The sequence below is a fragment of the Australozyma saopauloensis genome, chromosome 1 (genome assembly GCF_035610405.1).
Source record: "Australozyma saopauloensis chromosome 1, complete sequence".
NCBI lineage: Eukaryota > Fungi > Ascomycota > Pichiomycetes > Serinales > Metschnikowiaceae > Australozyma > Australozyma saopauloensis.
In genome coordinates, this window is record NC_086131.1 from 86,959 (window position 1) to 99,816 (window position 12,858).

The 12,858-nt window shown below is 42.6% G+C and overlaps 6 protein-coding genes and 1 non-coding gene across 7 annotated transcripts; 2 read left to right on the plus strand and 5 right to left on the minus strand.

Moving 5' to 3' along the window:
• Positions 1–98: 98 nt before the first annotated feature.
• PUMCH_000039 (uncharacterized protein) lies at positions 99–2,168 on the minus strand (the record flags this gene model as incomplete). The annotated part of the gene is made up of 1 exon (XM_063019140.1): positions 99–2,168. The coding sequence occupies one exon, from the start codon at positions 2,166–2,168 to the stop codon at positions 99–101; it is 2,070 nt and encodes a 689-aa protein (XP_062875210.1).
• A 439-nt stretch (positions 2,169–2,607) lies between these two features.
• PUMCH_000040 (uncharacterized protein) lies at positions 2,608–4,041 on the minus strand (the record flags this gene model as incomplete). Its single annotated transcript, XM_063019141.1, has 1 exon — positions 2,608–4,041. One exon carries the CDS (start codon positions 4,039–4,041, stop codon positions 2,608–2,610), a length of 1,434 nt encoding a protein of 477 aa, XP_062875211.1.
• A 432-nt stretch (positions 4,042–4,473) lies between these two features.
• Positions 4,474–4,545, minus strand: PUMCH_000041. The gene has a single exon. It is a non-coding gene; the product is annotated as a tRNA-Pro (tRNA).
• Positions 4,546–5,053: 508 nt separating this feature from the next.
• On the minus strand, positions 5,054–6,475 carry PUMCH_000042 (uncharacterized protein; the record flags this gene model as incomplete). The annotated part of the gene is made up of 1 exon (XM_063019142.1): positions 5,054–6,475. One exon carries the CDS (start codon positions 6,473–6,475, stop codon positions 5,054–5,056), a length of 1,422 nt encoding a protein of 473 aa, XP_062875212.1.
• Positions 6,476–7,698: 1,223 nt separating this feature from the next.
• PUMCH_000043 (uncharacterized protein) lies at positions 7,699–9,264 on the plus strand (the record flags this gene model as incomplete). Its single annotated transcript, XM_063019143.1, has 1 exon — positions 7,699–9,264. One exon carries the CDS (start codon positions 7,699–7,701, stop codon positions 9,262–9,264), a length of 1,566 nt encoding a protein of 521 aa, XP_062875213.1.
• Positions 9,265–9,541: 277 nt separating this feature from the next.
• On the plus strand, positions 9,542–10,375 carry PUMCH_000044 (uncharacterized protein; the record flags this gene model as incomplete). The annotated part of the gene is made up of 1 exon (XM_063019144.1): positions 9,542–10,375. One exon carries the CDS (start codon positions 9,542–9,544, stop codon positions 10,373–10,375), a length of 834 nt encoding a protein of 277 aa, XP_062875214.1.
• A 156-nt stretch (positions 10,376–10,531) lies between these two features.
• On the minus strand, positions 10,532–11,137 carry PUMCH_000045 (uncharacterized protein; the record flags this gene model as incomplete). The annotated part of the gene is made up of 1 exon (XM_063019145.1): positions 10,532–11,137. The coding sequence occupies one exon, from the start codon at positions 11,135–11,137 to the stop codon at positions 10,532–10,534; it is 606 nt and encodes a 201-aa protein (XP_062875215.1).
• Between the last annotated feature and the right edge of the window lie 1,721 nt (positions 11,138–12,858).

A 12,858-nucleotide genomic window follows, 5' to 3' on the forward strand; every position in this document is an offset into this window, starting at 1 on the left:
AGGATCGGATACTCTGTACTTCTACAAGTAAGAATTTTGCATGGAAGCGTTTTACTTTGCTTCGGATTCCATAAGCCTACGTGTATATTTAAAACGTTCTATATAGTATATGGTAACGACTTGGTTAATATGAGTTCCCTATTATTAGCTCTTTTCACGATGTCAGCAGGCAAGTTGCTCAAGAGAGTCGAAGGTATTCTCATTTCAAGTAGCGTCTCTGGGAAGTAAACATTGTCCACATTCATGAGCTCTTGGTTGCCCGAGAGGTCTAAAAATCGCAATTTGGGCCCAAATTTCACATTTCGGAACATTCTTAAGTCATTGTACTGAATACTCAATTCTTCGAGATAAAACGGAAAGTCCATGCTCTCGATTGCTTTGATCAGATGATATCCTAGACGTAAAATCCGAAGGTTTGATGGCAAGATAACGTCCTTGAGTGACGATATGTCTTTTTCGTTTTCTTCAAGGTCAGGATTCATTTCCATGTCTAAAACCTCTAATGTGGGTGGAAACAGGACGTTTTTTAATGATGTGATCAGATTATTGCCCAAATAAAGCTCCTTTAATCCTGTTGGGAATGAAACCTTGCTCAAAGTCTTGATGTTATTGTTAGCCAAAAACAACTTCTCAATTGTGTTCGGCAATTTCAATGGGTTGATGCTATTCACACCATTACAAGCCATGTTGAGCTCTTTGACATACGGCGGTAGCTTCAATCCACGAGTATTTGTCATGGACAGTTGAAGATTGAGACACAACGTACTATCCGGAAATTTAATTCCAGCCATAGACTCGTTTGGAATGCATGAAACGTCTAAGTATTCTACCTTCTCGGGAAATCGTGCCCCCTTCATGCACTCGATAGGGTTGTGAGCGACAGATAAAAAAGTTAACTCGCGAGGAAAATTAACATATTTGATTGTATCTATCCTATTTTGTGATAGATCAAGGGCAGAAAGCTGTTGTGGTAATTTAATATAGTCCAATGAGTAGATGCAATTATTTTGTAGGTTCAAGCGGCGAAGACTTGGTGGGAAAACATAATCGATGGATTTGAGTTGATTGTGAGATACATCAAGTACCTTTAAATTGGGTGGCATCTTGAACCCTGCAAGTGTTTCTAGTGACTCGCCTCCCCCTATGTTCAAGACTTCCAATGAGTCGGGAAATTTGACTCCAGGGAGTAGCCTGAGACAATTATAGCTGTAGTCAAGAATGCGAAGGTTTTCCCATCTAGATATGTCATCTGACATATCCTTTCCAAGAGCAACGAGTGCATCGATCTCGGTTATGTATATTGTGCTTGTATCAAATTTGCGGATTATAGAACATTGCTCCACCTTCGATCCAACAGCTTGTTTGAGAGCATCCATGAACTGAGTGTAAACATTGGTCCAAGATTCAGGAGTCTCCGACCACTTCATTGTAGATGGAAATACGATGTGATACGAAAGTTTCTCACAACTTTTGAAGCTAGGGGCGCCCGCCAATAGTATTGGAATGATTGTCTCTAACTCGGCAGTAGACCCGCTATCGGCGTTTATGAGAAGATGCATAGAGAATGGAACTTTCAGATCATATGAGCTCAACTCTTCGATCCGGATGGTTTTGACATTGAAATGAGGCTTGTCTTCAAGTTGTGTGACATAATGGAATAGAAGCTCGTTCGAGTAGTCTCCGACTACCAAATGGTCTTCAGGTGGTAGTTGCACAACTTGCACTGGTGGAACTCCGGCAATGCTGTTTGTCAACTGTCCATCAATATGGGAGTTTTGTGTCGATATGCTATACGGAGTATTAAACAGAGGGTCATACATGTTCAGTCCCACTACCAGTTTCGGATCGTCCGCATAATGAACATATGACGAATGCATGTTTGCTATAGGATCCGAACCGACACTTGGAGTAGAAAGTGAGCTATTCTGTTGGGTTTTCTCAGAGTATGTGCTACCATTGAGATACAGCTTTGGAATCCCCATTGGCGCAACTGGAATAGTGTTATCGGGTAAATAGTCAGGCATGTTGCTTATTTGGTTTGTCTCTCCATTAAAATTAGAATATTTTGCGGATGATGATGTATTTAGAGATGCCTGAGAGATGGCCGAATCAATATTCAAGGAAGATGAGTCTGAGGCGCCAGGCCTGCTTGAATCGTCTCTCTCCATGGAATTGAACTTTCGAGAAGCTACTGCGTGAAGATCTTATCCTCTGAAGTAATATTGGGAGTTGACACTGTTGTTCTGAGTTGATAGACTGTATTATTAACTGATAGTGCGCGAAGAGCATCGCGAATTTGGTGACACAGACAAGAACAGGCATCGTCACATTCGAAAGATTTGGTCAAATCATGCACCTTTTCCAAATTCTATTTTGTTCTTGATACTTTTTTTTTCCCCGCTGTCGAACCATTTGTTTGGGTGGGTTTTCTCGGGTACATCAATTGATTCGCGGACCTTTGTTTCAGACAATAATGAATTCTACACTCATTTTTTAAGATCATGATGTTTCGTTTTTTTCAAACTCATTAAGTATGGAACTATTTCTCACCACATGTTACTCTATAATGTTATTTTAAGTGGCTCGATAGTACGAGACCGCATTGAATCATACTTTGTCGCGTATGGCAAGGGCATATCTGAATGGCTCCCAGATTGGCACTTTTATGTGAAGATGGCCTTCATCAGTGTCTGTATCAGAGACCTCATTTCTGAAGATAATATATCCTCTTATCAACAATAACATGCATGTACATGCCATAAAAGAGGCGCCAGCGAAAATAGCGCAATCAGTATACTGGCCAGAGCCCACAAAACCATTGTTTCCTGTCTTCAATGTGAGACCGATGACGGGCGAAGCAATTCCCGCACCTGCCATGAACGGCCATGACAAAGAAAGACCCACTGAAGCCCTATGTAGGCCATAGAGCTTTGTATTAATGGATGGGAAAGTTGCGAAGATCGTACCCATTATAGCGCCCATAATGAGACAGAACGCAATGATAGTAGCGTAATTCTTTGCGGGAATCCACATGGCAAACACAAACACACCAGAGAGGAAATATGCAACTGAAGCAACGGTAACAGGGCCGAATCGGTCTGAAGCTTTGCCCACAATGGGTCTACCGAATACAGAGCCGACCTGGATCATTGCAGAGGCAATAGAGCCTTGATATGGCGAGTAGCCCATGGAAGTGGTCACATTGGCCATTGTATACAAAACAATGACATATCCGAACATACAAAAAATCAAATATAGTATGCATAACAAAAACGCACCACTTTTCACGACAGATGCATCCCATATGGTGTACTTGACCTCCATTCTAGTACGAAGTAAAAGTGTGGCACATGTACTTGATACAACACAGAGTATTGCTTGAACTCGGAGAGCCCAGTGTACTGAACGTACTTGCATCACTTTTTGCATAGCCAAGTTAAATACGACACCTCCGCAGCCAGAGCCTGCAGCAGCTATGGCCACAGCAAAGGCTCTTTTATGCTTGAACCATTGAGGAAGAATCAGAAGGGCAGGAATCGTCATGAAGGCTAATCCAAATGCTTGGAGCAAGCCTTGCGTTAAATACAATTGCCACAATTTCGTCACAAAAGAGGCCAAGAGAAGACTTGCAAACTGAAACACAACACCCGCACCGGCGGTGGGCCGAGCTCCAATTTTGCCCTGAAGCCAATTAATAAACGGAGAGAACAAGAGCCCACCGCCAAATGTGAGACCTCCTATGAGAGCGTAATCGTATTTATCGGCACCTGGAAATGTCTGTTCGTTCAAGTAATGTGATAAATATACGGCAAATCCTGAGTTAGCACCCCAAGTCGCAAAATTAAAGAGAAAGGAAGATAGCACAATGAACCAACCATAGCCTCCGTCGGGGATGTCTGCAATCCCTGGAGATTTATTCAGAACAGGCTCCTTCTCGATATCTGTAGCCTCTTTTGCTGGCTGACAAGTCATACTAGGGTCGCTGGTCTCCTTTATGGATGCTTCTCGAGACTCCGATGAAGAACGATCGCTTTGAATCATTCTTTCCAGGTTTTCTGGCGCTTTTATTTGTATTTGCGGGGACAATTTCAAATTATTAATGCATGCACTGCAAAGCAAATATCGAATGGAAAAGTATGGAGCTAGAAAGACTTAAACTTGTTGTTGAATGCCTTGGGATCAAGGTGGAATGAGGAACTGCTGAAGTTGTTATGAAACATTTTAGAAAGATTTGTAATTTATACTCCGAAGGTGATTCACATAGATGCTGCACACGACCCGAATTCCGCTTTTGAATCCCGAGATTAAGAGTGTATATAAACCTCGGTCCGATCACCGATCTCGGTACCAGGGTTGTGTGTCCGAAAAATTGCGTTTCCGGGTAGAAACTCCCAAAATTGAAGGAGAACCTTAGCTTCAGCCCTTTCATAGCAACGACATACAATTGAAATGAGTAAAAATCGAAAAAATACAGGGGCGCGCCGGGAATTGAACCCGGGACCTCCCGCACCCTAAGCGAGAATCATACCACTAGACCACGTGCCCTTGTACTTGACATGTTGAGTCATGACACTGAAACTTATACGCCACTGACCCCAAGTGACGCACCAACGCGCGAAGCTTCCTGCACTCCCACTCCCATCCAACGTCAGATCGAATGGAAGTAATTTAAAACGTACCGGGACGATCGTTTATGAGGCGGGGGAGAATGTTAGGGGAAACGCGGATTCTGGGCCAAATTAGGCCTCAAACCGCGCCGTATGGCCGATTCGCTGAAGCAGTCCGACTCGGACATCCCTAACTAAGCAGAACGGATATAAATATACTAAGATAATCCCTAGTTTATAGAAACCAGGAGATTCTCTAGTTTTAATACAACGAGTACTGATCTAATTAATCTCTAACATCTCAATAGTAATCCACCTCCTAACATGACAAAGAAATGTTTATCAGGTGTAAGAATTTTTAGAATGTATTTGATATGAGTAGGCTTTGAACTTCTCTCACGCTAAGATATATAATACTCGTAACTCATACTCTTGTACCCATTAAACTAAATAGATTGAACTATCAATAATCCTAGTAATGAATCGATGATAGCAGTCGCAGCCAAGCTCGTCACCTCACTATTGGTGTCATATGGTGGAGAAACTTCTACCACGTCGCCACCTATGATATTTAGTCCTTCTAGAGCATCTAATATTGTGAGAAGCTCTCTACCAGTCCAACCGCCGATCTCCATGGTGCCTGTTCCAGGAGCAGTAGAGGGGTCAAGAACATCTATATCGACCGACACGTACACTGGTGTCTCCCCAACGGTCTCTTTAATTTGAGTGACTATTTTTTCCTTGCCCATATCATCTAGATCTCTAGCCGTTATCGTGTTGAAGCCACATTCCCTGTCATGCTTCTGGTCATAAGTAGCCAGGATGTACGGAGCTCTAAGACCCAAATGAAAGCACTTTCCTGGCTCCAAGTATCCATTTTCGGCGGCATAATGGAGAAACGTCCCGTGATTCAAAGACATGTAGTCAGAGTATCCGCCGCCAAGAATTTTCGGGTTCCAGGTGTCGATATGACTATCAAAGTGAAGAACTGCAATTCTTCCATACTTTTCGTAAGCCAGGCGCAAGGCCATCAAAGTTATCGTATGGTCTCCTCCAATTGTAATAATTTTTGGCAGAGGAATATCCACTTTGCCTGATGTAGAATGCTTGTGGATGGCTCTCTCGGCTCGGTATAGTTGATTAAGTGCAAATCGATTATCAAATGGAGTCATTGGGACGTCCCCACAGTCAATAATAGTAAAATTGTGTGACTTTGAGTCGTATGGATTCACTTTCCTCAATTTAGAATTTGGACCATTTCCTCTGACTGGTGTCACTCCCTCATGAAGTCTTCTAGCACCCAGTCTTATGGCCTCTGGGCCGAACCTAGCTCCTGGCCGGTAGGATGTCCCAGTATCAAAGGGCGCTCCAACGATAGCTATGTCAATAGGGTGGTCAAACATGTTCGAATTGAAGCATTGCATCGTTTTGAAACCTCCAAACGTTAATAGTCCACCAAATATCCCACCAGTAAAGAGGTCGGAGGTGTCGTCATTTTCAGGGAATTTTATACTGGATCTGTGAGTGAGATATTTTTCATGTGCATTCATTCTGGATGTCCTCTGCTGCGTTTCAGAAATACGAATCAAATCATTCATTGTCTGAAAAGTGCCAAACGCAAATCTCTCATTGTAATTCACATCTTCGACAAAATCAGATTTTCCTGCATTATTTTTGGTAGTTGACACTTTTCCCTCATTAATACAGTTAAACTTGTGTTCTCTACTTTCTTTGGAATCAACCAATTCACCGTATAGTTGGTCAAGTAAGGAAGCAGAAGCCTCGATATTCATAATATCTTGCCCATATTTATACGGGGACAAGGCAACTGTGCATCCTAAGAATATGAAGTGTAAAAAGCCACGCATATTTGATGCTTTGTGAATCTTATAGGGCGACACTTACTCTTATTACAAGAGAGGTTCTCAATTCCGTTTGACGTTAGCGCGTTACGATTGTGCAGTGCTTATTCCATAGGTAGAGATTCCATGCGGCAAAGCATATGATGATTTACTTGATATAATAAAGTTTCCTCGAGCCTCTCGATCGAGTCTTTAGTTCAATCTTAATTTCTTAGGAGTGATGTGTTTGGCATACTCAAAAGGAGACTGAAAGATGATGGATCAAATCGATTATCCATAGAATCGATAGACATCATACTTAATTGAGTATTTGTATGCTTCCGTATGTTCTTTTTGTTCATTCTTCTTTTTGTTCCTGTTTTGGAATCTACAGATTTGTGGCATTCTTGACAAAGAAAAGCGTTTTAATGAACTATCACAAATCTCAATTCTAAAAAAAATCGAAAAGCTTGACTAAAATTCCAAGACTCAAATTCATGACTTAAATTATAGCTACCCCACTCCCTTCAACCTCTTTTATATCAAAAATCTTCTCTTCGAATCTCTTAGCAGGGACTATTATTACACAAAGTCCTGTGTCCAAGAGGTTCCATTGCATGAGAAAAGACAAGACATGTGCTAAATCTGAATCCACCTGAGAATCTTCGGGCAAATATCGACATTTAGAATCAGCCGGATATTATTCCAACGAGCTCAAGCCTGCAATCCTCGAGTGAAATCAAATCAACGTTTTAAAATACCCCACAGACCATCAATCTCATAATGGGCAACTACAAGCCACCTGAGACAAGAGGGCCTTGATCATGCATGGAACTCAAGAACTCTCATGGCACATAACCAAAACGTTGTTCTTCATCAAATTGCCGAATTCCAAATTCAGCATCTTTAACAATATATAAAAGAAGTCCAAATTACATCTGAAAGTAATTCGAAACCCTGCTTGTTGATAGAAGCCTTCTGTCACCCTTCCACCCCAATGCAGCCTTTCTTTTCGCACCTTCGGCAGACAAAACGCATCTCGGGCTACATACAGAACGAGCTACATACAGAACCAGCAACTGGCCATATATATTCGCAACTCAAACCATTATTTGCGTCACTTGCATCTCGGACAATTCATCTGATCACCATATAGGTCCTGACGTCAGCAGAATTGGCAATTGGTATAAAGTGCCCAATTTCGCACCTCCCAAACTTCAACATCTACATTACTGCTCAATAGACCCCAGATGTCTAACGATACAGAGAACCAACAATCCGTTGCTTACACGGAGAAACCAGCCGAATCGGAGAATTTTGATGAAGCATTTAAAATCGAAAAACCGAAGTACAATGACAAGTTCTTTGCCTTGTTTTTCGTGCTTGTGTTTGTTGCCTTCTTCATTGTGGCAGGTATAGCCATCAATGCGGCTAGAGAAACATGGAGCTACCAAGGTGGTTCGATTTACCATAGTTCAAACACTTTCTCGCTCAATTCCAACACCGCTATCTTGTTTGGATTTGCTGTTGTTATTGCCGTGGTCTTATCGTTCCTAATCCTCGTGTTTGCTAGATTGAACGCAAAATTATTCATCATCTCTGGTTTGATTCTCAACATCTTGTTGGGATTGGCCACGGGTATTTATTATTTGGCACTTCATTATTGGTCGGCCGGAATTGTGTTTTTGGTGTTCACTGCAATTAGTGCTCTTTGCTACTGGAGATGTAGAAGCAGAATTCCATTCAGTGCCATCGTGCTCGAGATTTCCATCGACGTCATGAAAAGATACAAATCAACTTTAGTGGTTTCATTATGTGGTATTCTACTCTCTGGTGCATTCTCCGCTTTCTTCTTGATGGTGGTTGTTGGCTGCTATATCAAGTATTCGCCCGATGCTGGAAATCCCGGCTGTAGCGAAACCGGAGGTACTTGTTCTAGAGGTAGTTTAATCGGTGCTTTGGTGTTTGTTTTCTTCGCTGGTTACTACATCACAGAGGTCATGAAGAATGTAATTCATGTTACCATAGCCGGTATTTACGGAACCTGGTATTATTTGGCTGGCTCAGATCAGGGCGAGCCCAAGTGGCCTGCTTTGAGCTCATTCAAGAGGGCAATGACTTATTGTTTCGGCTCGATTTGTTTCGGATCTTTAATTGTGTCCATTCTTCAAATGATTAGAGGTCTTGTTCAAGCTTTGAGGACACAGTCCTTCGACAACGGAGACATCTGTGCTGGTTGTGGTTTCCTCATTTTGGATTTGATTCTCGGCTTTTTGGACTGGTTGGTGCGTTACTTTAACCACTACGCTTACATTTTCGTGGCCCTCTACGGAAAACCATACATCGAGTCAGCTAAGAACACCTTCAACTTGATTCGTCACAAGGGTATGGATGCTTTGATTAATGACTGTTTCGTGAATACCTCATTGCAACTCTATTCCTTGTTTGTGGCTTACGTGGTGACTTTGTTTTCATGGTTCTTCTTGAAGTACACCAAACCCGAATATAACAGAAATGGTTCATTTAATGCGCCTGTTATGGCATTCTGTTTCGTCGTTGCCATGCAGATCACCCGTGTCTCTCTTGCAGTCATTGAATCTGGTATTTCTACATTTTTCGTTGCTTTGGCTAACGATCCCGAGGTATTCCAGATGACAAACAGAGATCGTTTCGACGAGATCTTCCGCAATTACCCTCAAGTTTTGGAGAAGTTGATGACTAAAGATGCTCAAGTAGAGCAGCAACAGAACTATCAACAACAGCAGCAGTACCAAGGCCAACAGCAATACCAGGGCCAAGCGCCACCACAGTACTAATAAAGCTTGGTCACTGACATTTTTACTGAAGAACCTATTCCTTTATTCATGCACTAAGTATGCATCCTAATACACATCTTATGAATACGACACAAGAGGTGTTCTATTGTTGCCTGTAATATAAGAAAAAAAAAAAAAAAATAAGAAAAAAGAAATTTTTCGTTCAGTAGAACTTCGAGCTATGCCGGTTCATCAATTTTGAATCTTGAGACCGACCAAGCAGCCTCGCCAACTCCCCACATTCCGCCAGACTAGAGATTCACACAATAAACATACAATGCTTACTCTAGCTATCGGAGATTTCTTCATACCAGAACGAGTGATAGAACTACCATCGAAGTTTTGCAAGCTCTTGTCGCCCAATGCGCCCGCTGTGCCATCCAATCCGAAGATTGCCCAGGTGCTTTGCCTTGGAAACATAACCCAATCTGCATCCACTCTTCGATTCCTAAATGACCTATCCCCATCATTTCACATAGTGCGTGGAGAATTTGACAACTATAATATCTTGTGTCAGCAGCTTGCGAACTTGGGCCACAAGTCATCCAATCCACTACCGTTCTACAAAGTTGTAACAGCAGATAACTTCCGCATTGGATTTACTTCAGGCTATCAGGATGTACCACGTCATGATCCATTACTGTTACTGACATTTGCTCGTGAAATTGATGTCGATATCTTGATATGGGGAGGTGCTCATCATGTTGAAGCATACACTCTAGATGGGAAATTCTTTATCAATCCTGGCAGTGCCACTGGGGCTTACACATTTGATTGGCCAGAGATTGAGGAGAAGGATGATGACGAGGACGAGGACGACGAGGAGACCACTTTAGCTCCATCCAATGCCAAGAGTAGCGGAGGCAGCGAAGATCAAGGCGACAAGGAAGAGTCTGAATCCGATGAAGTTGAGAGAAAACTGAGCGAGGATGACAAGGAAAAAGAAATAGAAGACAAGCAGGATCCATGCGAGCTAGAGCCTCTTGAGGAATACAGCACACCCTCTTTCTGCCTCTTGGATACTCATGGCTCGCTGTGTACCCTTTACATCTATACCCAGGTCAACGGCGAGATTAAGGTTGATAAAGTAATGTATCAGAAAGATGAATAATTTTCGATTATCGAAACAGACCAAGTAGGGTGGGACCTCCGTCAGCCGCTTGAATACAACAAGATTTACACACACAAAGCTTCTAATTTAGACGTTCATTATAGCCAAACATTTTATGATACTCAGGAAAGAGACTTAGTAAATGTCTTTACATCTTCAAGCCTGAACTGAAGAGTAGTGCAAAACAAATTCCTTGCGAATCTTTTCCCAATTGTGCGGATCGAAGAAAATATAAACACCACGCTCGACGTCCGGCGAGATAATTTGCGGGTCCACATTACTGTCTTTTGTGAGCCAAACTTGTAAATCTCTATGATATCTCCAATTCCTCGTCACTAGCTCTCTAGCAGCATACTCTTGTATCGTGTCTCTAGGCCTGGAGTAGAAAATGTAAAAAAGTGTCTCGTCCTGAAATGACTGTATTTTGCTACCGCATGGCTCTGGTTGCGGAATGATGTTTTTCTTTAGTATAGACTCTGGAAGTGAAAAGTAAGGTTCAGCCTCCGACCGCGTCGTCTCTTGCCAAGGCGAGCCCATGTTCTTCAAATTTTCTGCACCCGGACTGAGGTCTAGTCCCATGAGATCAACATCCTGGCATAAAACGTTCGCCGACTTTTCGTTATTGTTAATGTGTATGAGTGCGGGTAGAGCAGCAAGGCCAAAACGTTCGATTGGCGATACCTCCGGACCCGGCGTGGAGTTGTTATTGATAGCATTTTGGCTGACGGTACTCAGAAGCCCCGGCGGAAGTGTTCCAGACATCTTTAGTTATGACGTCTAACTAGTATGGAGAGAATGGAAGTTGAGGAAGGTTGGGTCACGTGCGCATAGCCATTTGCAGCCAAAGGTGCGTTTATGGTGAGAGAATTCGAGTCAATTTAATTTAGGTCAAAAATAGAAAATCTTTAATTGCCACTGAAATACTCTCAACAGATTTAAATGGATAATTTTCCAGTTTTTGGATGAGCCATAATCACATGGGTAGCCATGGAAAGGTCTCTAGACCCTTAAACCGAAAAAAGAGACTCAATGGAAAACAAGCGGGTCTAACACATACCCCCACAATTGTCCCCCACGGCCATCGAATGGCAAAACTCACCTTTTGCCGAGCTTAAAGTGCAATGCCAACGACTGCCGATTAAGCGGGTTGCAGCTATCCATAATAGGTAGTGGAAGCGGGCTGTGGAATAGGACCATAAACGACCCAAAGGCCAATGTCCGAGAGGCTATAAAAGTGATTCAAAACCAAGGTTCTGGCCAAAGCAACCACGTCATTCGAGTGACGACCTTTCATGCACAGTCTGGTATTTTGCAAAATTTAATGAACATGAGTGTAAAAACAAATTTGCTTATACCCGGCTTTTGTTGAACAAAACATGGCTGTTCGGCAGTAAGGTTTATTTTAGTTTCGAAGCTCGATGCGACATAGCGCAAAGCTTCCCAATTAGGCAATGCGCCGCAGCGACTTCCGATTGGCCCGAACTAGTCCAAACCAGGGGGCAAGATGAATACCCGGGGTGACTTACTAAAGAGGATATGTCTTTTGTGAATAACCAAGTTGAAGAGTCTAATTCAAAAAGGCACATTAGATGATATCACAGCCCCTACACATTGTAGTTACACGTTCAGAAGGCTTAGTGCTTATCACTTGGCTGTCATGTTCCAAGAAAGCAGTGCCTCTTCCAAAGCTGTGTGTGCAGTTTATCCGGGCTTTCTACCACCGGCTACAAAACATTAACATGAGTGAATGGCAGACAAATTGAATGAGTTACACAATTTTTAATAAATAGTACTACGCTCTCGTGTAAAATTACCACCGAATCAATTTTGCCGGATTACCATAGCACCATTACCGTCATTGTGGCTCCTCTGGCCCGGTTGCAAACGTTAGCCCAATTCAGTGCCACACTGTGTTGTGATGCCCGAACAAGGGAACTAAGGGGTGACGAACAGATAACACAGAAGACGGCTGAGTATGTGGGGGACTTAATACAGAAAGTCTCGTCACTTAACTCAATTCTGAACCCATGTTTCGCCAGCGCTGACTAATAAAGTAGTGGTAAATGGGTCTCTGAACTACATTACCTAGTTTGGAGATGAAGAGCAAGTTTTAACACATCCACTCTGTAATGAGCGAAACTGTGTTGATGCATATTCACACCGTTAGTAATCACTGGCTCGTCGTTGCCATTTATGGCTACTTTTGGAGCGCATGCAAAGAATTGTAACCAACTGTTCCGCATCCGATGCGGCGTTTGTATACAGGTTCCGATAATGTCCTAACCATGTGCTACCTTGTCGTGTGTGTTCGAATAAAAAGGGGAGCATAAATACGGAGCCAAATCCGGATCTGTCGCGGAACTACTTTTTGTCACCTTCTTTTTTTTAATCATCATCTTTATTTAAAATGGCCAAATTCTCTGCCTCTTCCCTTCTCCGCCGCCATAGAGGTTCCAATGAATCTCTCAGTGCTGCCAACAGCA